This window comes from Silurus aristotelis (assembly GCF_946808225.1).
Source record: "Silurus aristotelis genome assembly, chromosome: 10".
Lineage (NCBI taxonomy): Eukaryota > Metazoa > Chordata > Actinopteri > Siluriformes > Siluridae > Silurus > Silurus aristotelis.
In genome coordinates, this window is record NC_139583.1 from 6,548,002 (window position 1) to 6,573,379 (window position 25,378).

General features: G+C 38.7%; 1 protein-coding gene across 1 annotated transcript in view; it reads right to left on the reverse strand.

The window, feature by feature from the left end:
* Nucleotides 1-16,855, reverse strand: part of ets1 (v-ets avian erythroblastosis virus E26 oncogene homolog 1) — a 37,110-nt gene extending 20,255 nt beyond the window's left edge. The window contains exons 1-3 of the mRNA XM_083553336.1: nt 16,735-16,855; nt 14,379-14,474; nt 10,491-10,641 (exon numbers count right to left, since the gene is read on the reverse strand). Of these exons, the coding sequence (XP_083409462.1) occupies nt 10,491-10,641; nt 14,379-14,447 (220 nt within the window). The 5' untranslated portion in view covers nt 14,448-14,474; nt 16,735-16,855. The remainder of the gene's footprint in view (nt 1-10,490; nt 10,642-14,378; nt 14,475-16,734) is intronic.
* Between the last annotated feature and the right edge of the window lie 8,523 nt (nt 16,856-25,378).

Genomic DNA, 25,378 nt, shown 5'->3' on the forward strand with positions numbered 1-25,378 from the left:
CTATTAATAGATTGGTTGCCAAAAGTAACATTTGAGTCTTTTTACATAAACTACGTTTATTAAGCAAAGAGTCTTGTGAGAGAAATGATATTAAGAACATTATAAGTACTTTGGATACTTAAGTATATATACTTTTACTCAAGTGAATGTTTAAAGGGAGCACTTTTACTTTTACTGGAGTTATATTTCTACCTACTGTAACTCTACTCAAATACATTGTGCAATTTGTTCACCACTGGCTGGTGGTGGGTAAGTGTGGGTAGAAAGGGTGTTTCTGGATAAAAACTGTTAATCTCAGAATAAAATGCAACTTTAACTGATATCTCTGATTAGCTTTGTCAAATCATTTACCAGCTGGCAAAGGTGGTCCACCAGTTTGACCAGTTAGGCCTCTGTTTTGGCAGCCAGAATACAAGTTAGACCAAGAGGCCAGCAGCAATATGTAAATATAAATATAAAATAAAACGAAAAAATAAAAAATAAAAAAGAATAAAAAAGAATAAAAAAAAGACTGAAATGCACTGAAATATAAATATAACAATATTTACGAAAGAATAACGGTAGTACACAACCTTAAAGCAAAACCATAAACACTCACTGTTTAGCCACCCAGAAAATAATTTATCATCTGACAATGATGGTCCTACATCTTGTTGAGGTCAGTCAGTGTTTTGACAGCTGGTAACTGGTCAGACTAAGCTATAACCTTAAAGAATCCTAGTAGCCACAGAGTCTCCTCCTGGAGATCCAACTACCCATGTCTTCTTTGCCATGCTCCAAATGTTGTCTGTTGAGATTATTTAGTAGCAACAGAAAGACCAAACTAGGGTTCAGTGAAAAACTTAGAGGTAATGTAGATTTACAGGAGAAAGGTTCTAACATTGCATTGGTACCTCGTGACAAACTATCATGAGACACAAAGGATACTGTTTACCTTGTGCTTCCCTGACCCACAAAGGACATTGTTTACCTTGTGTTCACCTTATCTTCTGGTGTTATATTACAATCTATATAAAGACCAAGTAAACCATGCCAGGTCTTGACTTTGCATCTCTTTCTGAACTCAAGTGTACAGCAGATTAAAGGGCAGAAGCCTGTGTGAAATAAATCAGCAATAATGTTCAACGAGCCAGTTTTCAATGAGAGTGTGTGAATGTGCTGATGGGAGTGAGTGCCCTTGTAAGGCTGGCCAAATCCTATAAACACCTCAGAGTATTTCCTGCCCACCTTGACTGGATCAATAAAAACTCAAATGTGGCATTTTACTGAGGATCCTCTTACCACATCTCTCTTCTTTATACACAGTGCTGCCCATGACCGACTTTTAAATCTGAAAGTGTGCATCTTATTTTACTCCCAGTGAGGCTGTTGAATGACCAATGACTACAGTAGCTATGTACAAACACTGATTTAGCTGGGGATTTAAACATGTTTTGCTAAACTTTACCTTCTTTGTTCAAGTTATATATAGTGGAATATTTTAGATGGTCTAAATTTGACAGTTCCAAATTACAGATATGGCTACATCAACCAAGCACAATTGTTCATGGATTTTTTTTGTTGTTGTTTTAGCATGAATATCAAGAGAAATAGAATAAGAGAGAGAGAGAGAGAGAGAGAGAGAGAGAGAGAGAGAGAGAGAGAGAGAGAGAGAGTCTGTGCTTGCATTAAGTTAATTAGCTGCCATGGCAACAGATTGCCATTACAATTGTCATGTCCTGATCGTCTCGTTTCGCCAAGCCTGATGGCCTTGACAACTGTGAGAGGGCTTGTCAAAAGCATTCATCCATTTCAGAACAAATGTTCTCAAAAATTAACCGGTACAATGCAGTCTTTTCTTTCCTTTTTAATCAAAGGCCTTTTTTAGAAAAGGAAGTGTGTCGAGATATAGCATTTGGTCTGTCTGGGCTTGCGTATTCAGAATAACCCTGTTAGCCCAGTCAATACCGGCTGGTCTTTTTCAGCAGCAGGTTTGACCATGCCACCTGCCTCTAAATGGATTCGAGAAAGCTGGGAGCCGGTGATATTGATCAATTATAGATTTTTAAACAGGGATACCTCGCACACTAGCCATTAGCCTGTCTGGATAGTGTTTCAACTGACAGATATGAGCAATGGTACAAATTTTTGGGATCTTCTCAAGGGCTTCTGTGGTCAGAACCTTAGAAAACCCAAGAGCTTGTAGAAGCTAATAAAAGTAGTAGGTGATCTCTTACTCCCCCTACGCAGACACTCCCTCATTCATTCGTTCCCTCCTTCCTTCTCTCACTAGCCTTCTTTGTTTTAGCTTTAATGAGCGCCTTGTATAGTCCTTAAAAGGCCAGGCTAGGCTTCTCAATGCCCAGGGGCAGCCATTAAGACTAATGGGGTTGCTGACTAATATCATAGAGAGGGCTTGCTGAGTGGCATTTTTTTCTTTATAGGAAAATGCAGAGATGGGGGTAGGGAGGATGTCTACTTGAGGTCTGTCATTTCTTCATGCTGCTTTGATGCTATAATGGGAGTGCTTACTGAGCAAATTGCACATGAATGCTGTAAAACGCCTGTTAGATTCTATAGCTGTGTTCATGGGGTTAACTGAGATAGAATTCATCAAAGAGGGTCACAAAGGAAAAGTTGTAAACTGGGATATAATAAAAAAAATTCCTTAATCCTAGAAATAAGAGCAAAAAAAAAATTCTTATTTGCTACTCAATTTTTGTAATGAATCATCACCAGGATAACGATCATCGCCATCATTACACAGTCATATTTATGGTTATTTTGGCCTTCGGGGAATCCCAATCACTGAAGGATCTGGGAAATCCCATCAGTGTTGTATAAGAAAACTCCTGATCCTGCTCACACACACCACATGCATGAGGGAATGCTGGGTTTGATTCATGAAATACAAAATTCATTCTTCCTCCCAAGCTCGATTGCAACTATAACTCTTGAGCTTGTTGACTCACCAAAACAAAACTGTTGCTTCGATACGGCCATGGAAAAAGAGCTTGATGTTACGGAAAGCATGAGCTCTGCCTCCAAGCAGCCCTTAGTTGTGTGGGAATTACTTGAACAGAGAGTAAGTGCCGCTAGTCTTTTTAGAACGTGCTAATCAGAGTGAGTCCTGTAACTTTAAACATTCCAAGCTAAATTCAGAACATATATAACTATGAGGCCTTGATGCTTTTTGTCATGATTTTGGCACTGGGACCTTCAGAATTAAAATAGCACAATAACAAGTGAGCAGGTCAGCATATGTGATCCTATTACAAATAATTAAACAATCCAGGTCTACGTTCTTATATATGCCTACAATAATATTTTCTCTATATATTAAAGCCAAAAAAAATCTTTCTTTTCCTCAAAAGAACGTATGAGTACCAAGTTGACCTTATTTATACTCTTGCTTGTTTGAGGTTTAAATTAAACGGCAATTTAATCCAATTCAATTCTATCAGGCTCCTGTAAGAATTCAATAATGAAAAACAGTTTTGATAAAGATGGATTCTGTTTTCCCTCGCTGTCACAAATGTAACATTTGCCAGACGCTTGGCTTTATAAACCTCTGGAGCTCCCAGAATCCCAATCTGAGAACCAATGTTTTAGATAATGAAATGAACAACTTCCTGTATGTACTATATTAGTCTAATTGTCTTTGACCTATTCAGTGAAACCGAACAGTCATTTCAGATTATAATAACCAAAAAAACATAACTCTTCAACTAACAGCTAGAGCAATTGCTAAGTGTGTCTGTTATTGATGGCACACATCATGGACTCCTGGGAATCACGTCTCCCGTCATTCTTTTAGCCCTTTTAAAGAAACCACTGTCCATGGCGTTCCTGCTCACATTGGACATGGCAGGAGACCCCGAGGCGGGTGCAGAGCTTATAAGGGGGCATATGTGGAGGAAGGGACGCAGGGGTAATTCTGGAACAAAGCCCCCCCCCAACCTGATGCTGTCTGTAGACAGGCCGGGCTCTTTCAAAACAATTAGCACTGCTAAAAGGCACATCGTACTCCACCATTAGCTCAGCCATGTGTCTGCCCATTCACCCCATTGTGGAACTAATTAAATTACACCCCTCATGCTTTCCCTCCTCCTTATCCACTTCCCCTCCTCCTTTTCCCCCTCTCCTACTCTCCAGCTATGTAAAGCAACAGCTATGCCGCTGTCTTTCTTTTCTACTCTTAACTTACCTACTCAGACCAAGCTCATGCACGTTGTCTTCCTCACACACACAATAGCACACAGATAGGCAAATTGTATTCTTTAATAGTTCACCCTGTCCTTGGTACTGCTGCTCTTCAGGCCATTGATCTGTCATGTCAAAAGGCCGGGATCAGTATGAATATTTCATAGAATGCAGGAATGTGCACAAACACACACACACATACACACACAGAACTGATACACGACACTTCCCATGAGAATTAAGAATATTCGAGATGATCTTCTTTCTCTCTTCCTCCCTGTGCTGTACCAACATGTGAGTCATTCTTGTGATTACTTCCATTTCCTGGGTATACGAGTTTTACCTTCCATGTATATACTAAAGTAATGGTGCTCTATTAATGACCACATTGCAGGAGTTCAAGTGAGGAAATAGGAAATAGGGAAGTTACATATTTCGTCATCTCGATGTTTGATGTTTGGCCATATTGCAAGAATAATATCAAGTGAAAACATCTTAGCAGAAAGATTACAGTGTGTATGATTTAGCAAAAAAAAAAAAAAAAAAAAAAAGATTATATATTTTTTATATATATACAGTACAGACCAAAAGTTTGGACACAACTGCTCATTCAAAGAGTTTTCTTTATTTTCATGACTATGAAAATTGTAGATTCACACTGAAGGCATCAAAACTATGAATTAACACATATGGAATTATATACATAACAAAAAAGTGAAAATATGTCATATTGTAGGTTCTTCAAAGTAGGCATCAAGAGAATGCCAAGAGTGTGCAAAGCAGTAATCTAAGCAAAAGGTGGCTACTTTGAAGAACCTACAATATGACATATTTTCAGTTGTTTCACACTTTTTTGTTATGTATATAATTCCACATGTGTTAATTCATAGTTTTGATGCCTTTAGTGTGACTCTACAATTTTCATAGTCATAAAAATAAAGAAAACTCTTTGAATGAGAAGGTGTGTCCAAACTTTTGGTCTGTACTGTGTATATATATATATATATGTATGTATCTGTGTGTGTGTGTTTTGGTAACTGCTAGATGCAATGGTTTGAGGGGAAACTCGAGTTCTCCAGAGTTAAGCAACATCTTGCAAGATTCCATGCAAATAGCCTTTTCCACTTTTTATTTTTAGTTTTTACTTTAGTTTTTATTTTGAAATAACCTAATATAATATACTTAATATAGTTATATTATAATAACTTTGATAATACTAAAATTCTACTATTTCAAATAGCAATACTACACTCATTACTTCTACTACTAAAATTACTACTACTACTAATAATAATAATAATAATATCAATAATAATAATAAACATTTTAATAATAATAATAATAATAATAATAATACAAATAATTACAAATATTGACTTATTTAGTAGTTACTTAAACTGTCGTCTCTCTTCTGATTTGTTTACCCACTCATTTGTATTGCCCTCTCTCTTTCTCTCTCTCTATCACCCTGTCTCTCTCTCTTTTGTTTTTTTTTTTGGTTTATAGTGGAGGGAAGTGTGCGCAGGGCTGATTATCATCGCTGTTTCCTCCTTTCCCATAACCCCCAGACCCCCGCCGGCCGCCTGTTTACTTTAAGCCAAAAAAAGGCCTTCACTCAAGAGGACGTGCCCCTCGTCAGAGAAACCTATGTCCCCCCCTCCTCCAAACACACGCGCCCACGCATGCACTTATAGTAACACACAAGCACACTCGCCAACTCTTCCGTATCAGCCACGTAACATGTAGTTTGTCTTCTCCTGTACTGTCCAGCTGTCAAATCACATCTCCTGAAACCCAGGCGACTGGTCCCAGGGTGCCCAAACACAGCTGCTCGCTCGGCCCGAGTGGATGTTAGTGCTTCCAAAAGTATACGTAAGCTGCCGGTGTGTGTAGCAGGGATGATGTTTTCACACTGAGCTCTCGTAGCAAAGGCTAACCCAACATGTGTCAGTTGAATTGATGTGAAAGTGTGAAAGTGTTTATAATAGCCCTCCGCTCATTAACACGGAGATTTACACAGACACAAGAACACATGTAGAGTATGTAGGATTCACAGATTCACAAGGTTTACAAGCTACAGACACTCATGTACAATGTCTAACATGTGTGTGTGTGTGTGTGTGTTCAAGAAAGAGAGAGAGAGATATGCAAGAGCAACTAAAATCCCAACTGAAAGTACACTTCCTGTATAAAGATTCCATCTATGACGATGATGATTATGATGATGATGATGATGTCAGTCAACGGTCAAGGCTCATATCGCATATATTCACATATCTGTTACAGATAAATGCATTCTTACAGTTGCAGTGATACCACCAGGTATAAATCCACACCACTGAGGTTGCCAAGTAAAACATTCCTGCTTATAATCATCTTACACACTAAAAAGTTAAAATGAGATACAAAACTGAGGTCATGAACTCGGTTTTTTGTAACACTGTTAGAGGAAGGTTATTAAAATGTTGGATATCTGATCAGAAGGTCATGAGCTCAAGTCCCACCACCACTTGCCAGCTCCCACTGCTGGGCTCTTGAGCAAGGCCCTTAACCCTCAACTGTTCAGTTGTATGAATGAGAAAATTATAAGTTGCTCTGGATAAGGGCCTCTGCTGAATGCTATAAATGTAAATGTAAAAAAGTTAAAATCGAGATACTAACCTGAGGTCATGAACTTGTGTACAAGGTTACGTTTTATGACTCGATTAGATACCAATTTTTAGCAAAGAAAACAAACCCATGGTTTGTAGAATAAGCTGACGATTGCAAATTCACAGCTGATTTTATCTATCACATTTTTGTCCTCAGAGATGTCTTTAAAGTGTTTCAATGCATCTCCATTAATCTTCCCATAAATCAGAATATACATTGCTTAAAGTGTTACAATTATATGTTTAATGTTGGCTTTAAGTGACATTTAGCAGTTTTCTGAGTGTCCAAAATATACTTTACAATTGATATGTAGTTGCAATAAACTGCCAGAAAGTAGTACTGAGTCTAATGTTGAACTTCCTTGAGCTGAGCTTAGTGTCAGAATCTCAAGTTTTCAATCCCATTGTATTAAATTTTAACACAATGGCTATTGTCCAAAAGCAGCTTTACAAAAATTAATAGATATAAATACATTTTTAATTAGTATAATAGTCCCTATAAGTTAATTCCAGCCAATGGTAACCATATAATGTAAACTATCCATGAAATTGCATGAAATCAAACTATTGAGGGGAACCAGACTCATCTGGATGATGCTAAATTGTTGATTCATTACTGAGACGGTACTGTTTTTGCACTACACTGCATAACTCCTGAATATTTCTGTAGGTCTGAATACTGATGTATACGCAACGGCACACTGTGCAAAGGTGCATAAGTCACGATAACATGGCACACATCTGTAAGTGTGTGAGCCTGTGCAGTGCTATCTCTGAGAGAGTGTGTTTAGTGTGTAAGAGAAATAGACAGGAGGTTTGGTGTAAACATGACCGTGGCATGGAGCATGTCAGGAAGTAATGTGTGTGACAATATGTGTTTCCAGCCAAGCACATACTTAACATCTGGCGTGGACAGCAAGGGACAAGCGTAAAGATTCTCCATATCGACACACTTTACTTTACATGAAACATATTCACACTGGAAACCCTCTTATACACCTTGATAAAACACATGCACACTGTACAAGTGGGATGAACAGAGAAAAATATGACACAATGCAGACAAAAGTGGAGCGTTTCATGTTTCCCATATAGCTCACACGTGTCACAGGGGAGCAGTTAATAGTCCATGATCTGGTTTAACTGCACACACCTGCAGCAACAGCAGGCAGCCATCAGCTCACAGCAAGCACTCATACACACCAAGGGTGTGCGTTTCACGACACACCTGGAAACCGAAAGAGAAGCCTGCCAACTGTGTTTCCAATAGTGTTGTAGCAATTTCGGACTGGACTGCCTGCTTTAATTATCCACTTTTTTGCAAGCGGAAAAAATATTTGGCCTTCACATTTTTCTCAGAACTATGGCACTGATTAATTACAGAAATATGAAGGTCTTGTTCATGTGAACGTGTGCAAAGAAAGAAAGGAATGATCTAAGCTGGATTTATTCAAAGGCCCAGTTGAGGGAGGTCAAGAGCAGCAAATAGCAGGTGGAGAACCTGCTTCATCAAACAAAAAAAGACCTTCAAAAAAAATCTACAAAAAACCAAATGGACACATACAGTGCTTTCCAAAGGTCTGAAATTGAATTGTTTGGATTATAGCTGAAACGTTTAGATTTTAGGAAAACAAAGAAAGAAAGCATTTCGAATAATCAATAGTTAAGATTCTGCACTTTCTCAGACATTATTTGTGATACTGCCCTTTGTCCCTGGTACGTATTCACTTCAGTGGATTCGATCTAAAAAGTTTTTAAATACATTTCCATTAAACCCATGGCAAGTTGTTGTTGCTAAAAAAAAATTCAATGGGAAAAAATATTACACTTTACTTTAGAAAAGAATGCAAAACAGAAGTAATGCGTTCTCAGAGGTTTGGACCTGACTGTAAATCTAAATGATCCTAAAACCAAATTTTGCAGCAGGGAAACCAGTAACTGATATTGATTCATTAACTATTAAGCCCTTTGAAACGACATTTCTACATTAAATTCCTTCAGCCTTATTAGGTTTGAATAATTAGCTCATGGGTTATAATTTAACTCCGGTTTAGCAGTGGTTATTGAGGTCTTTGGGAGTCAGCAAGTGCAACGGGTCCTGCTCGTGGTTGCTCTATAACAGTCAAGGTCAGACTGTTTCAGTTTGACTAACAGCTCCTGCAGTGAGCCAACGGTTTCTGGTTTTGGTGGTCTGGCTGAAAGCACGTGAACCTGTTGTGAGGTTACTTGTCTTACATAGTGTCTTCCATCCATTCATTTTTGTATGACACCAGACTCAACTGAACAACTAACATGTATTAAGTGAAGCCAGATAAAATTAGATGTGTGTATCTTTAATTATTCAAAATATTTAGGACAATTTGGTGCTAGTTCCAAATGTGACAAAGTAGTGGAGGAGGGTAATATTGCTAACTCACAGCTCCAGTATCCTTGAGTTGATCCTGAGCTGAGCTCAGATTACTGTTTGTGTGGACTTTCTCATGAACTACCAACATCCATATGGGTTTCCACTAAGATCTCTGGCTTCCTTTAAATACTACATTTACATAGGAAGGCATCTGATTATACATGAAGTTCTGGGACAGGGTCTGGATCCACAGACCTGGATCAAGCTGCTATAGCAAGATGATTGATTAAATAAAAATGGTTTAGCAATTACAAATGTTCTAATGCTACTAGTTGAGACATTTTATTCTTCAGAAACTCTTTAGGGAACACTGGGTTCTCTCACGCATTGCACTGGAGAGAACATTTATTTTTTCCAACTGATACTGTCAATGGTCAAACAGTGGGAGTATTGCAGGCTTTGAGTGAGTATGTGAGAGTGTGTCTGTCGCCAGCACACATCAGCAAATCCCATCATCCCCTCACGGTCCCCCAGAGGCCTGAGGCTTGGGAAAAGGACGGCCGCTCTTGCACCCCTGTGCCCTTGCATCCCGCCCGGGAGGTGACGGAGGAGAAATGATGCCCAAAAATACAGCCCCCGCAAACACACATGCACACACACACACATACACAAGCTAACATTGCATGAGTCATTGTCCATGTCATATATCAACATGAAAAGCGAGAGGGTGATGTCAAACAGAGGCAATGCACTGGGAGGAATGTTCTGGTTTTAAATAAACGACAGTCAAAAAAAAAAATTATAACCAAAAAATGCTGGGCATGTGGACACCCTCCCTCTTCATCTTACTCCGTATACTCTTTTTTAGGAACACACACACAAATACACACATGATTGTGGCAGAGCGAGCACTGTTCTCTGGGGGACAACACGGACATTGACCTCAAAGCGATGCCTTTTCCAGATGCCTTTTTGTCTTGTACTCAAAAGACGTGTGTGTGCATGTGCATGTGCATGTGTGTGTGTGTGTGTGTGTGTGTGTGTGTGTGAGAGAGATTGTGCGTGTACGCACTTATACAACAGCCTCTGTTTGCCATGAACAATCTGCTGCTCTATTCTTCATAATGACATGAATGACCTCATAGCGATCACTTTAGTTATGAGCTAGTTCAAAAGACCCTGAAGGAATTTTTTCACACAAAAGATATAAGGAGAAGAAATGTCTGTGAATTAGATAGCACAGATTAAAAACTTATAAAATGTTCATTAGAACCTGATAGAGCTACCCTTTTCACTTCCAAGCAGCTTACCATTGGGGCAGAACTCTGGGCCATTGGGTACTTCCTGCAGCGTGATGTCATGGGCATATGCAGCTCTGGCAGGGGGTGCGTGCTGGGGGTGGCACATTCCAGGGAGTTGACTCTGCGTTACCATAGACACCGCCATCCCACCAGTCTGTCTCTGCAAGAGTGCAGAAAGGCAAATGCGTTTAATACCACACAAATGACTGATGATGTTGATGATGATGATATGATGTTGGTAATGACGTTTTATGTACCACTACTTGAAAATCTGCGTTGAACTCCTACGAATGAACGTTGTGAAAATTCTAATGAAACTTTGCGATCGATTGAGACGTAAAGACTCGAATGAGTCACTGTCATTTTTGTCGCTATGGGAGATTCATCCTCAAACATGCACCACTAGCAACTAGTAAAAAACTCTTTAGTTCTGGCTTATGAAATCCCCACTGCGGCCTGAAAAAGAGCTGAAAATTCTGTTGAACTTGTGTGATTTAAGCAGAATATTTGTGTCTTTGATCTCAGTGGGGTACTGACGTCAGTCCAGCAAAAAGGGGAAGTTGGAGATAGCGCGCGCGCGTGTGTGTGCGTGTGTTTGTGTGTGTGTGTAAGAGTGATGAGGGTTCAGCTCTTCGCTGACTCCACTGGTTATATAAAAATTCAGCAGAGATAATCAAGATTGTTAGAAGGCAGCAGATAGCAAATATGAACATTCTGTCTGGGAAATTCCCGGCATGTAAAAGCTGATCTCAGACCAAAAGCACTTTCACTGGTCAAAGCGCATGCTGAAATACTTTGAATAAACATGCGTCGAATCTGTGGCGGTTGATTTGATTTTATAGACGGGTGTGAAAGTAAAAAAAAAAATAATAATAATTAACTGGTTTTGCAAATCCATTAACATTCAAGAGTCTATAGGAGACCACTTGAAAACACAATGCATAAAAGCAAATCGACTAAAAAGGAAAGGAAGTAGGGCATGAGAAAAACAAATGAGCTTCTAACAGTTAAGTTAGCTTCACGTTGATGACGTTTGGTGGTCAAAACTGTTTGGGTTGCATTTTGTTATTAGCAGTATCGGTAGCTCCGGTCTGGGCAAAGCAGAGCTACAGTAAATGGCTTATTTGGATTGATTAGGGGATTTTAATTGTTTGTGTTAATTGTGGAGAGAAATTAGGATTAATACATAATGTAGATGACATTATCAAAACTTTATATGGATCTACACCCATCAGTCATAACTTTATGACCACCTGCCTAATATTGTGTTGGTCCCCTTTTGCTGCCAAAACAGTTCTGACCCGTTGGGAATTAACAGCATTAACTTCTTCAGCAATTTGAGATACAGGAGCTCATCTGTTGGATCGGACCACACGGGTCAGCCTTCACTCCTCACATTTATCAATGAGACTTGGCTCCCCATGACCCTGTCCCTGGTTTACCACTGTACCTTCCTTGGACCACTTTTAATAGATAGTGACCACTGCAGACTGGGAACATCCCACAAGCGCTACAGTTTTGGAGATGCTCTGACCCAGTCGTCTAGCCATCATAATTTGTCCCTTGTCAAACTCACTCAAATCCTTATGCTTGTCCATTTTTCCTGCTTTTAACACGTCAACTTTGAGGACAAAATGTTCACTTGCTGCCCAACATATCTCATACACTAATAGGTGCCATGATGAAGAGATAATCAGTGATATTTACTTACCAGTCATAATGTTACGCCTAGTCGGTGTATAGCACTCGTACAACCATTTGTCATCTGTTTGAAGAAAAATCTATGTGCCCACTCCTTGTATTATACTGATGAGGCCAAATAATGTTGAATAATGCTTCCATCAATCAGTAAAACTTTTCAGGGACTTTTAATTTATATTTTGTAAGTGTTTATGATGTCTAAAACCAGAAGTAACTCGTGCATTCTACAATGCTAAGTCTTCTCAGGATTACTATACATGAATGAATGTTTTCAAAGCTTGTTTCTTGATATTTACTGGTGGGGTACAGTAAAGCTACCCTGTGTCTTCATAACATCACAAAAAAAAAAAAACTTCCTCATAAGGGAAACATGCTTTATAAGAGGAACTCCCAATTGCAACACAATTGGAAAATCTGTTTTCATTTTTTTAAAGATTTTAGGATCCATCATCATTCTTATTCCATGTCATTTCCTTCCCATCAAAACTCTGTCAAACCGTCTCGGTGACAGGATCCCTGATAAGTGAACTAAGACCTGACTCCAGAAAGGGGCGAAGCTCAGACTGTCTGAAAGACTGTCCATCTGATAAAGCCTGCTTCAAAAGCAGAGCCTCTGTTATCAACTTAAGCCTTGGTAGAAGCTTTACAAGCTTGTGGTACTGGCAGAATTGACGGCAGGAGGAGACCGTCTGAGAATCTTTAGCCATGCGTAGAGGAGACAAATGGATAGAGGGAGTTGTGAGTAAAAAAAAAGGAAGGGTGCATGAGGGGATTGTAAAGGGAAGTGAGGTCTAAAAGAGGATTTGTTGGTTTAAAGGAGGGTATGCTGGAGTCTGAAAGGGCATCATAGTTTCTCCCCATGTTCTCTAAAGCATGGTGACAGGATGTGATAAGTGAGTAGTGAAATCAGTAGTCCTGAGGTTTAGATAATCAAACGAGGACATGGCACACTCAAACTTGTCAGCAGTCCAACCCTCTTGTCAAGTTGCTTGCTTCATTGTTAGTTACTAATGCAAATATGAGAAAACTGGCTTATTTGGGGTTTCCTTGCATATTTCCAAGAATAACACATCTTAATCGTCATATAAACACATCTTTCAGCCGAAATTGGTTATTGTTAGAAGGCCCTTGTTATTCAGTCATTCTTCTGAATTGGCAGCAGGAATTCGATTCCCGAACTCTTTCTCTCTCTCTCTCTCTCTCTCTCTCTCTCTCTCTCTCTCTCTCTCTCTCTCTCTCTCTCTCTCTCTCTCTCGCTCCTCACAGTCTTTCTTCTCATAATATAAGCATGGAGATATCTGAAAGCATCCCTTTTCTTCTTTATACCATGTAAATTTATGAATCTGACAGAGGGCACACTCGACGTAGCCTCTGACCATGCCAAGAGACCTGCAAACTCTCATCTCAATTTCAAAAGACACGCCGAGCGCCTGGGCACATTAACCGAGTGCTTGGACTCTGCATGTGTGGACCGGGTCGACTGCAAATTAGCATGTGACCCGTCCGGGCTCTATTTGAGCGCCTTCTCGAGTCAAGGCTGTGCATACTGATGGCCAAATGTTCTTGCAGCATTTTGATCATGCAACTTCTATTCAGCTGTTCATGCTGCTCAGATCGCAAGCGTGGGATCCGTGAACTGTGTAAACCCTGCTGACCCTATGCGGTGGCAGACAGGTTTTTTGTTTCTTTCTTCCAGAAGCGATTATGTTTCCTTTTCATTTTCACCTATTTGAATGTTTGCTGAGACTTAACTTTTTTTTTCAGCTGATGTTTTATTTGCAAAACTAACGTGTCACCGGTAATACTTACTGCCATGACTCTGATCTCTGACCTGTGCCTTTCTACCGTTTTGGAACACACAATCCCACACACAATACAAAAGCCTGAGTAAAATATGGACGACCTCAGAACAATTATATCATTGCATGTGATGCTAATGACAAAATGAAATAGACACTTGCATAAAGGTATAATGACTAATTATCAAAAACATGATTGTGTATTCTTTTATATTTATATGAATATAATGCAAATAAATTAAATTAGATTTTATTTCATTCCTGTGCAATTTGAATTGTTTGTAATTAGGCTATCCTTTGAAACAAACCAAGACGTGTTTGTTTACTCACTGCCGTACATGTGCCTCATGCTACAGACTGCTCAAGCCAAACAGGGCTAATTTATGATGTGTCTCACCATCACACCCAGATGGTTAGTTGGGTGATGAAGCTGGTAGGACGAAACTGGATCCATATAGTAACTCATGGTGGTCTGTAGAGCTGTGCTGCAGGCCTGGAGTAAGAGGGGGAAGAGCACATACCCTTCTTAAAACAAAAGTAAAATGATTTGACATTCAATTTATACATCCTTGAAGCACACAGTAATTATTATTACAAACGCTTTCCTCAAATAATCAAAGCTGTATAAGATGAGATTAAATATTAGCACACTTAATAGGCTTTCGGAAAACAATATACTGCATGCTACAAACATGTCCTACAAATTGCTAGATTTTCCAAGAATTTGTTGTGATACTTATGGTTATTTGTGCAATAAGGGGTACATACTGTATGGCCCAATTGTACCAATGTACTATTATATAAATAAATAAATAAATAAATAAATAAATAAATAAATAAATAAATAAATAAATATTTAGTTCTATGTCCATATCAGTCACTCAGCCCCTGTATTTCTGAGGTACAATTTTGCAGCAGACACAATGAGCTAATCTGCACCTCTAATCACCTGTCACTCAAATGCAGAACAGCTACTGTATGTACAAACAAAATGATGGAATACTCAACGAAATACACAAACAAGTGCAACACCAAATGACTTCCTGCTTTCGTGTATCTTTATCATGCACTCCATGTTTTTTTTTTCTTCTTCTTCTCCTTCTTCTTCTTATTTATAATAGTAGTTATAGTAACTGGAAAGATCTCTGATCCAATACCAGTAGGATTAAAATTGGGCCAAAATCAGCCAAAATAAATAATTGAGTAAAATACGTACATTAGATACTTGGATAGATAGAACAGATGAATTTGATTTGATTCTGTAGCATATAAAAAAGATAAGATGAGGAATTTAAACACATTTCTATTAAAAACTGCAAATGTTTACATATAAAGAAACTTTTATTGTTGTTTTTGTATGGATATGTGACTTTATTAGGTTGTGAATAAATGCTTTTAAATGTGTATGCAGGTTAGTTCTTCAGGTTTAAAAATTTTAGTACTGTTAAAAAAAAAATGGAGCACAAATATGGTATTATTATTATTATTATTATTATTATTATTATTATTATTATTATTATTATTATTATTATTATTCATACTACTACTACTACTAATAATAACAATAAAAATAATATTAATAATAATAAAAAGAAGAAGAAGAAGGTGGACAGGAGATTCATGGCTTTAAGATTAAGCTGTTAGATATCAGAAGCTGTTGCAATTTGTTTTTATGTGTTTGTACACAGCAAAGTACATCTCATCTGATAACACAATGCTGCATCAACATGCTACTCAAATACACTCAAAAATAACGTTTAACACAGCCTTCTTTCCGTACAGATAACTTAAAACTTCTCTTGATGTAGAACTATATTTTTTTATACTACTTCAATGAAATGCATTCAGAATGCATTGTATTCTACAGTAGTTCAAATTATGAACAACAGTTCAACAGTTTTGGGAATCTTAACAGCTGAAGCATGCACACTTGAGCACCTCCTGCATGTCCAGGCTTCTCTTAAGTTATTCCTTTCTTTCCTCCCTCTGTTCATCCCTTGCCATCTCTTTATCACTGTTTACTGGTGGAGGCATTAACCGAGAGGGCTGGAACCCAGCTGTGAGGGTTATGTTTGTGGAGGGATGTTAAGATGCACGCATCCACACGCACACACATATATACACACACACACACACACACACACACACACACACACACGCACACACACACACACACACACAGGTAGAGCAGCAGCTGAGGAATCACCTAGAGCAGGAGCAGTGTGTGTGCTTGTGTGTGTGCGTGTCAACATCTTGAACTGTTTAAGGATTCTACCTATGTGACTCCTAGACACATTCTGAAGTGACTCTAACACTCAGGTCATGTAGAGGTTGCCCTGGTGCTCAGGCATCTCCTGACTGATGATGAAATGATTTTTTTTTTTTGAGAAATGTTTGTGAAGCATGCCCACAAGTGCACAGATTCCACATAGTCAGAAACGCATGCATATTAAAGTTAGTCCATGTGGACAGAATTATTATTATTATTATTATTATTATTATTATTATTATTATTATTATTATTATTATTACTTTGAATAAATCATGCGCATGCATGCATGCACACTGATTTATTTGTTATGGTTTGCATCATGCTGAGAAGCGTTTCCCTGTCTCAGCTCTAAGACACAAGTTTCCTCCGACTCACTTGACACACTTGTCCATATAAATAAATTCCCGCTTTCTGGCAGCTCAATAACACAACAAAACACTATGAGTTTCATAAAGCATTATTGGCAAAACTCTGTCCTTACCTTGTTTGGTGGAGGGGGAGAGAAGAAGACTCTTTGAAGTGATCGTCTCAGCGCTCTCGTGCGTTGTACCTGGAGTCGAAGCGCGCGCGCCGTGTCTTTTGGGAACGGCAGGATAAAAAAAAAAAAAGAAGAAGAAGAACGCTCGCTGTGCGCGCGCGTGCGCGCCCGCCCGCCTTCGTCCAATTAGCGCGCGCGCCACTCATCCAGACTCCAACTCGTGCAGGCGCGTGAGCGCAAAACAAGGAGAACCTCCCGAGATCCAGGAGAAGAAGGAGAAGTTTCGGGTTTGTCTGGGAACTGGACGTAGGTGATTTAGGAGGAAGTGCGAGCGTGCATATGCACGTGGGTGGAAAAAAAAAAAAAAACAATAAAAAGTTTCAGAGGAAATAATAATGATAATAAAAAAAAATAAAAATCTGGCAGCCACTCTGAGCATCTGTTCATTGATCTGAACGGGTGGGGAATATGTTCTTGTTCCTCATTAGGAAACACCGTGAAGACCTCTAGTTCAGTTAGAATTAGCATTTGCAAAGAAAGTGAAAAGAAAGAGCTGAGGATCTCATGAAATCACTGAAGGAAATTCCATGGAAGAGTTCCGTGTGTATGGATTTAATAGGAGAAGGAAAATTGGGAAAATTCGATTAAGTGAACAAATTTACGTTCAAGTTGTTAAATAATGAAAATGAACAATTTGACAAAGAAAAGGTTTTAATGTCATAGCATATTTTCATGCATTAGGAGATATGTGTGATTATTTATATTATATAAAAGCATGTAGATGCCTGATCATGGCCGTAATATGTAAACCTTCTCCAAACTTTTGCTTTAACATTTAGAGGCACATGATTGCTTAGTGTATCGCTTTGTTCTGTAGCTTTACAGATTCCCTTTACTGGAACTAGACTCCCAAACTGGTTCCAGTATGTCACTGCCTCTGTGCACAACAACATCAGTATCCCAGATCAAACCCCAGATCTCCTCACTAAAGACCACATCAACAGTCTTACTAAAGCTCTTGTCACAGAATGATTGTAAATTTATTGAAAAGCCTGCCCAGAAAAATGAAATCTGTAATAAAACCATCCCTGTGGAATGAGATGTTCATCAAGCACACATAGGTGTCATGGTCAGGTAGCTACATACTTTAGGCCATATGTATATATAATAAATCCAGGAAACAATTAGTTCTCTCTATACTTAAGGATTTCCAGTTTTGCAGTTTCAGCTGGCATCAAGAACATAATAATACTAGATATTGAATCGATGAATATTGATTTGTATGAAATTCTTCTTTTTTTGAAGGACAAGAGCAAATGCTCTTGTCCTTCAAAAATAACTAACTAAATGCTGGAAAATAACTAACTAACTAACTAACTAACTAACTAACTAAATAAATAAATAAATAAATAAATAAATAAATAGACTTGACATGACAGACAGACAGACAGACAGACAGACAGACAGACAGACAGACAGACAGACAGACAGACAGAGAAAACTTAACCAGTAGATAGATTTCTATAGACACATATTCACATTGAACCTTGCCTGACTCACTTTTACACGTAACAGCAAAATCATGTGTGCATGACTATATTTCCCATCCACTACGTGACCACCTGCTTGTACAGGAACATCTCTGTATGAGCTATTCCCCGTTATCGCTTTAGCAGCAGCTCTTCGGGAACTCTATGATCCAGTGGAAAGGCTTCAGGAAAGTGACCATATAAAGAGGAAGGGAAAAAGGCTGATGGGGGTCACAATCAGTGGATTTCCTGCAGGCCGACGTGTCCAGTGGGTCACTGCACCGCTCTAGCGTGTGTATTGTTGAGCCGGAACGTGGGGTGAGTTTAAGGTGTGGTCGGTTTGGACATAATGTCAGAGGGAGGAAGTGTGCTCTGCTGAAGTAAAGGGTCAGTGTTGTGTTTCTGAATGAAGATCAGTGAAAATCTGCGAGTGAGGGGGAAAGACAGAGTATTTCTCTAAAGTCAGTCCAAAGTGCAGCTGTGCTGGTCTGAAATAATGACTAGCAACAGTGGAGCTGTGAATGTATAATTCAGCAGCTTGTTTTTTAGAAGGGAAGAGGGATTTCAGTGTTAGGTGACTGATGAAATGTAACATCCAAAGCTAAAATATATAGGTCAAATTTGTGTGTTGGAAACTCTTACCTTTTTTATTCTTAAATGAGTGGAAATGTTTTTGAGACAAAACATTAGAATAGAAAACATGGTTAATTAGCATCTATTTTATTATACAGTAAAGACTTTGAAAAAAAAATAATTATATATATATATATCGTGTCCTTCTCTGTAAATGTTGGTCTTGAAAAAAAACTAAAATATAATAAAATGGGACAGAATTTTGCTGCCCCATCATGTTCAGGATTTATTTTTTTGTCCTTTAATTGTTGCATTGCAAGGTTAAATGCTGGTCAAATAATGTTTTTTAGTTTTTTTTCATATTTGAAAGCTATTTATTGAAAAAAATGCAGACTTTTTCCTCTGCTTAAATATTATTCTCTTTACATATACACCGTATTTGCAAGAGGAATACAAGTGGAGGAAAGAAATGGAATCATAATAGATAGAAAAATCTGAGAACGTCTGTGCCAAATATGAGTCTGATCAGTCTGATTGCACTCTGAAATACTTTTTCTCTATTCATTTATTTCAAGAAAATGTATTTTATTTAGCATTTGTTTTGTGCCTTTCTCTGGTCCCATGCCGTCTTCTGTGACAAGCCAGCTTTGCCACTCTGTTTATCAGGCCACCACTTGCCTCTCATCTGCAACACTTCAAGCCTGTGTGATTACTCCTTTGCCCAAACTCTCTTAAACATTTGTTTGAATTACAAAGTGCACAGTCAAACTCTGGCAGCTCCTTGGAAATAAATCTGGAGCTGCTTTCATGTAATGCCATGTCAACCTGTGCTGTCTTGATGAGACGATTTCTCTGAAGCTAGGGCTAGAGGGGGCACCCAGTGGATGGGCAACACATCAGGGGCAAAAGGGTAAGAAGATGAGTTATTACCATGTGGAAAGGAGGGTTTTAGAAGGGCACAGTCAGAGGCCCTGCCCTATGATGAGTCAAATTGAATGAAAGGGAGGATAAATGAAATCCAGATTGGATGCCTACAATGCTGTTCCAATTTGCAGGCTGTCTGGTTCAAAGGCAAGGCCTCGATACACTTCTGCTCTGCATGATCCACATCTCATCACCTCCCCACTTATGACTTTCACCTCCGTTATCGCTCTGCCACCTTTTATCTCCCACTCTCGCAAATTTAGATTTCAAGAACTTTATCGGTGCGTGACTACATCCAGCTAGTGTTTTGGTAAACGTACATATCTATGTAAGAGAGGAATGTTCCACTGAAAATACCAGCGGGCAAAAAAGAAATAATAAAATGGGTTTTTTGGGTACTGTTTTTTTACTCCCTGAAGAGAACGATATAAATTCATTGTACATACATTGTAACTTCTCCATATCAGGCTGAATCTTCTCCTCAATGATTTATTAATCAAGCATGTGTCTGAATCACAGCATTCAAGAAGCAACCTGACCAATTCAACCACACCTTAAGGCTACTTCTTTCATTTTAATGACTCCTAGCTGACTAGTTCATTCTGTGTAGGAATAAAGATGTGACTATTAAAGTCTTTTAAAATTATCACTTCTATATGGGATCCCAAGTAAATGTAGATTTCTAGAACAGACACTATGATTAATTGTATTGTACATGTCAGATTAATATGCTGAAGATTTTCTTATGTTAGATCTGTGATTAAAGAAAAATAATGCATTCTGGTTGTGGCACCAAATGTAATGTGAGGTTTGTCAAATGTCTGGTTGTGTGGGGGGGTGGTACTGTAGCTCAATGGATAAGAAGGTCATGGGTTCAAATCCCAGCACCTCCAAGTTGCTGCTGTTGGGCCCTTGAGCAAGGCCCTTACCCCTCAATTTGCTTAGATGTGTAACTGAGATAATTGTAAATCGCTCTGGATAAAAGCGTCTGCCAAAAATATCTCTTCTTTAGAGTAAATTTGAGATAATGGACATGTTTATTCTGCCTATTATTATGTTTAATTTAATTTTTGATCACTGTCACTACTGTATTTGTACTGTCTTTTCTGACAAAATCCTACACTGTCCTCCTACCTGTGTTTTCAATTAAGAATCATAGCATCAGTCTCACTCTAAATCTAACTTTACTTATAAATTTCTCACCTTGCCAGTATTCTTTGATTACAATCAATCAACCAATTGATATTGTCTAGACAATGTAGATTTAGTGTATACAGTGTATACATTGAATCTACTCATCTATCGGGTTGTAATTTTATGCTGCTTCTATCTTTCAGATTGTGTATTTTACCTTGTATTTCTTTTAATTGTGTATTATTTTATTTTACTTATTGTATTTCTTTCCCTTTCACAGTGTGAGTGAATGAAAAAATCTGCTGGTTAAAAAAATTAAATCTCTGTTCACTTATTAAACTTTTTTCCTGATCCCTTTATTTCTCGTACTCCTTGCTTGTCGGTCTGCTCTGTGTTCAAGCGTTATATTAACCAGATAGCCGTCATCACTCGCACAGTGTGACTGCTTTAATGCAGATGTCCACCCCACCACCATCATGGCACCTTCAGAGCATTCAAGTGCAAAGCTCCGTGTAAAACCACATTTCTCCTGCACTTTTTCTTCTTTTTTTTTTTGCCCTTAACAGAATTAAGTAAAGGCTTGGGTATCATGTCTGTTATTTGAAGACAGTCAGCCTGCGTTCCAGACACTCTTCAGACTTAATGGTGAGAATCCTCGCTTTCATTCAAGGCTGTGCTTAAAATAAAACTGCCGAGCTTGCAGAGATTGGCCAGAAGATTTTTCGGTGAGCATATCTGTTTGTTTAATGCTCAACCAAACCACATTGCATCAAAGTGTGTATTGGCCGTCGATCACAATGTCCTCGTTTAATCTCTGCACATGCGGCTGACGTTGCAGAGACATTTTAATCAGAGACTCACTCGCGGCTTGAGCGCTAGCAGACCTCACATCTTCCGTCGTCTCTTTTTTTCATCAGGCCTCCTTTCCAAAGATAACCCCTGACAGGTTATATTAATGAGCTTTTATTATTCTGCCGATTCTCTGCAGCTTTTGTCAGCCTTTCGAAAAGGAAGCGAGGGGCAGATAGCAAGGGAGAGAGAGAGAAAGAGAGAGAAAGAGAGAGAGAGAGCTCTTTTGCACTCCTTTCTTACAGGAGATCTCAGTTCCCTTTGATTCACTGCCCGACACTTTCTCCAGGAGAAACTGCCCCACAGATGTTCCTCCAGAGACTACAAAGAAGGAGGCCTTTATGAGGAGCGAGTCTATTTCGGGTCCTCTGCGTTTCCAAGCTGTCTGGCTTTGAAAGGTGTAGGGCCCTCTTTTTTTTTCTCTTTGCTGAAGTCCTGCTTTTATTATTTACTGATATTTTTAGATTAAAGACTTTATTGAAAAGACAAAAGCAAGGATGTAATATTTCACTACAGCATTGACTCGTGATCATCCAGCCTGATCTAGCTAAAATAAAACTCCTGGAATTAATGAAAAAGGAGGGGAAAGTGAGGAAATCTGGTTTCACGGAGACTCTCCAGCAATTACGGCTCGAATAGAGTCTCTGTTTAGCAAAGTGACTTTGGAAATTTCCCGGCTTTTCACAGGTTCATGCTGAAATACTGGCAGAACTCCCATGAACAGGGGATAAAGTGAGACTTTGTTGCACACTGAGAAGCCGCATTCTCAGGGATAGGCTTTAGCCCTCAATATTATCTTTAATTAAGTGCCCAATCCCCTTTAAGAGCTGTGCAAACAGCTAATAAATAGGACTCACTAAGGCACAGAAACATTCTCCAAATTTGATGCTTCGAAGAGAGCACAACCTTCTCCAGATGTTTTTTTTTTTGTTTAGTTTTTTGTCTCTGGATGACTCCTTCGGGCTGGACTTAGAGAAAGGGACCCTCAGTCTAAGCGTGACACAAAGCCTGGACCTATGTGCAGAAACTCACTCTGAGGACTATTGTCTTTCCGCATTGACATGGGGTTTGGTTAAGGGAGTGGTGTAATACAACTGAGCTCTATCCCTCAGATATTTTGATCTCCACCGGATGCTGAACCGATCGACGGAGGTACAAACACTTACCATCAGTAAGAGAAGGCCACAAGGATCAAGCCCTTATGGAGTGTTACAAAATGTAGTGAGGACACGTGTAAAGTCTTGCAGCTTGCAGGACGGATATAGTCTGCATTTCGCTGCCTGCAGAACTAGCACATGTTTCTGGGTTTAACGTCACACACACCAGACAGGTGTTTATGCTCAGAAGACATCTTTATGGTGAAATATCACAGTTATGGGCTGCATTTGTCTACCAAGGAACAGTAAAGGGAAAGGGGGGAAAATAGTAAAAAAAAAAAGGGAAGAAAAAAAAAGATGCTTAGTTCAACATGGTCTTGATACGATTTTGGTAGGAGTCCAATGTACCCAAGCACCTTGCGATACTTTACATTACATTATTTATACTATACTATACTTTACTATACATTAGTGGCTGTAGGCATTAGTCTATAGCACACATGCCCTGGGAGAACTAAAAACATTGCACATTTAGTTAGTCAGAAAGATTAGAGATGGCAGGAATGCTTGCATTAGGCCATAGGAATATAAAAATGAACAACTCACTGATGTTCACTAATCACCTTCTCAAATTTGTACAGAGTTGTACTGGAACACACTGTAGAGACTACTGCTAATGGCCATCGCACATGTTCTGTATGAGGCGGTATCAAAAGGTTTCAAAACTAATGGTACTAACTGGTGCTATTCTGAACATAAGTGTTATCACGTCTGCAATTTCAATATGGACAGCAAGTTAGAACAAAGAGCAAACGTTTAATTCAATATGAAACTGGAAACTGACACAGAGACATTTGACATGACATGAATTTGACATATAGCCATGCTGCAATGAGTTGTTTAAGATATTTTCAGTTGCACATCTTCTTTAAGAGTGGAAGAACATCACAGGAAGACGACGAGAGATCAGGAAGACCTTCAACGAGCTCAACCCCCGAAAATTGCCGAAATCATTCACCAACTTGTGCATGATGATCCACATGATCATCCACATGCTCCACATGAGCTCACTTCCGCACCCACCCTACTCGACAGATTTGGAATCCTGAAAATAAAGGAATTAACACCATTGCAGAGATCCAGGGTAAATCGCAAAAGGTTCTAGATACACATTTCAAAAAGAAGACTTCCAGGACATATTCCAGAAGTGGCGAGAATGCTTTGAGCGCTGTTTTGCTGTGCAAGGGGACTATTTCAAAAGTGATAGTGTGTAAACATAGATAAAAAAAATACTTTCTTTTAAAAAGAGAACTAGTTTAGAAACTTTTTGGTCCCAACTCATATATTCAGCATTGTTGGAAAAAGAATCACCCTGAGTTAGCAGTATTATTAATTTCTAGTAAAATGAAAGAGAAAAACAGATGGCACAATAGTTCGAATGGAACTCCTGCTTAACTTCCTCTTTGGTTTTCCACTTTAGTCCCACCTCTCAAAAACATACCAGTAATCGGATTGTTTACGGCAATTTTTTCTAGGTGGGAAAGAGAGTGTATCCCAAGTGACATTTCTGTTCTAAATATTGTGTGCGTAAAATGGCATTTATAAGTATTATTGTCAATAGGGAACCAAACCCAGCCATTAGGGTTGCACAAGCCAGTGCACTCTCAGTGCCGGTCCCAAGCCCGGATAAATGGGGAGGGTTGCATTAGGAAGGGCATCCAGCGTTAAAACACGTGCCAAATCTAACATGCGGATGATCCGCTGTGGCGACTCCTAATGGGAGAAGCCAAAAGAAAGTTTATTTTCAATAGCTGTATTATTTCGACTATTTATTGTGGTATTATGTGTTATATGTGTGACCTATAGTTAAATGAATTGGCTAAGCAATCATTGTTACTTTAGTTTAAATTTGTTTAAACTAAAAAATTACCTGGCTAGATTTATTGTTAATAAAACGTATATAATATTATATAATATCAGATTTATATTAAAAAAATCTAAGAACAGAAACCAGAAAAGCTCTAAAAATAACACTTGCCTTGGTCTACTTTGATGTAGAGAGTACTTGTGGGATTTCATTTTATTTTATTTTATTTAAATTTTATTCGTTTTACTTATCATTTAACCATATACATAGATACATGGTTCAGTGGGAGAAACCCCATTAAACCAATAGTGTGTGTGTGTGTGTGTGTGTGTGTGTGTGTGTGTGTGTGTGTGTGTGTGTGTGTGTGTGTGTGAGAGAGAGTGTGTGAGAGAGAGTGTGTGAGAGAGAGAGAGAGAGAGAGAGAGAGAGAGAGAGAGAGAGAGAGAGAGAGAGAGAGAGAATTATGATGCATGTTTAAATGAGTGATTCCAGCTGCTTCATCTTTATTCCACCTCTCAGTGTCCGAAAAATAAACAAAAAATAAAAACTAACAATATGTCACTTGAAGACTTCCAAGTGGCCTCTTTAATTTAGATTAGTTATGCTGCCTACAGACAATTATTACTAATAAAGAAATATGTGAGCTTTTCCATCAGGCACACATTGCACCTTCA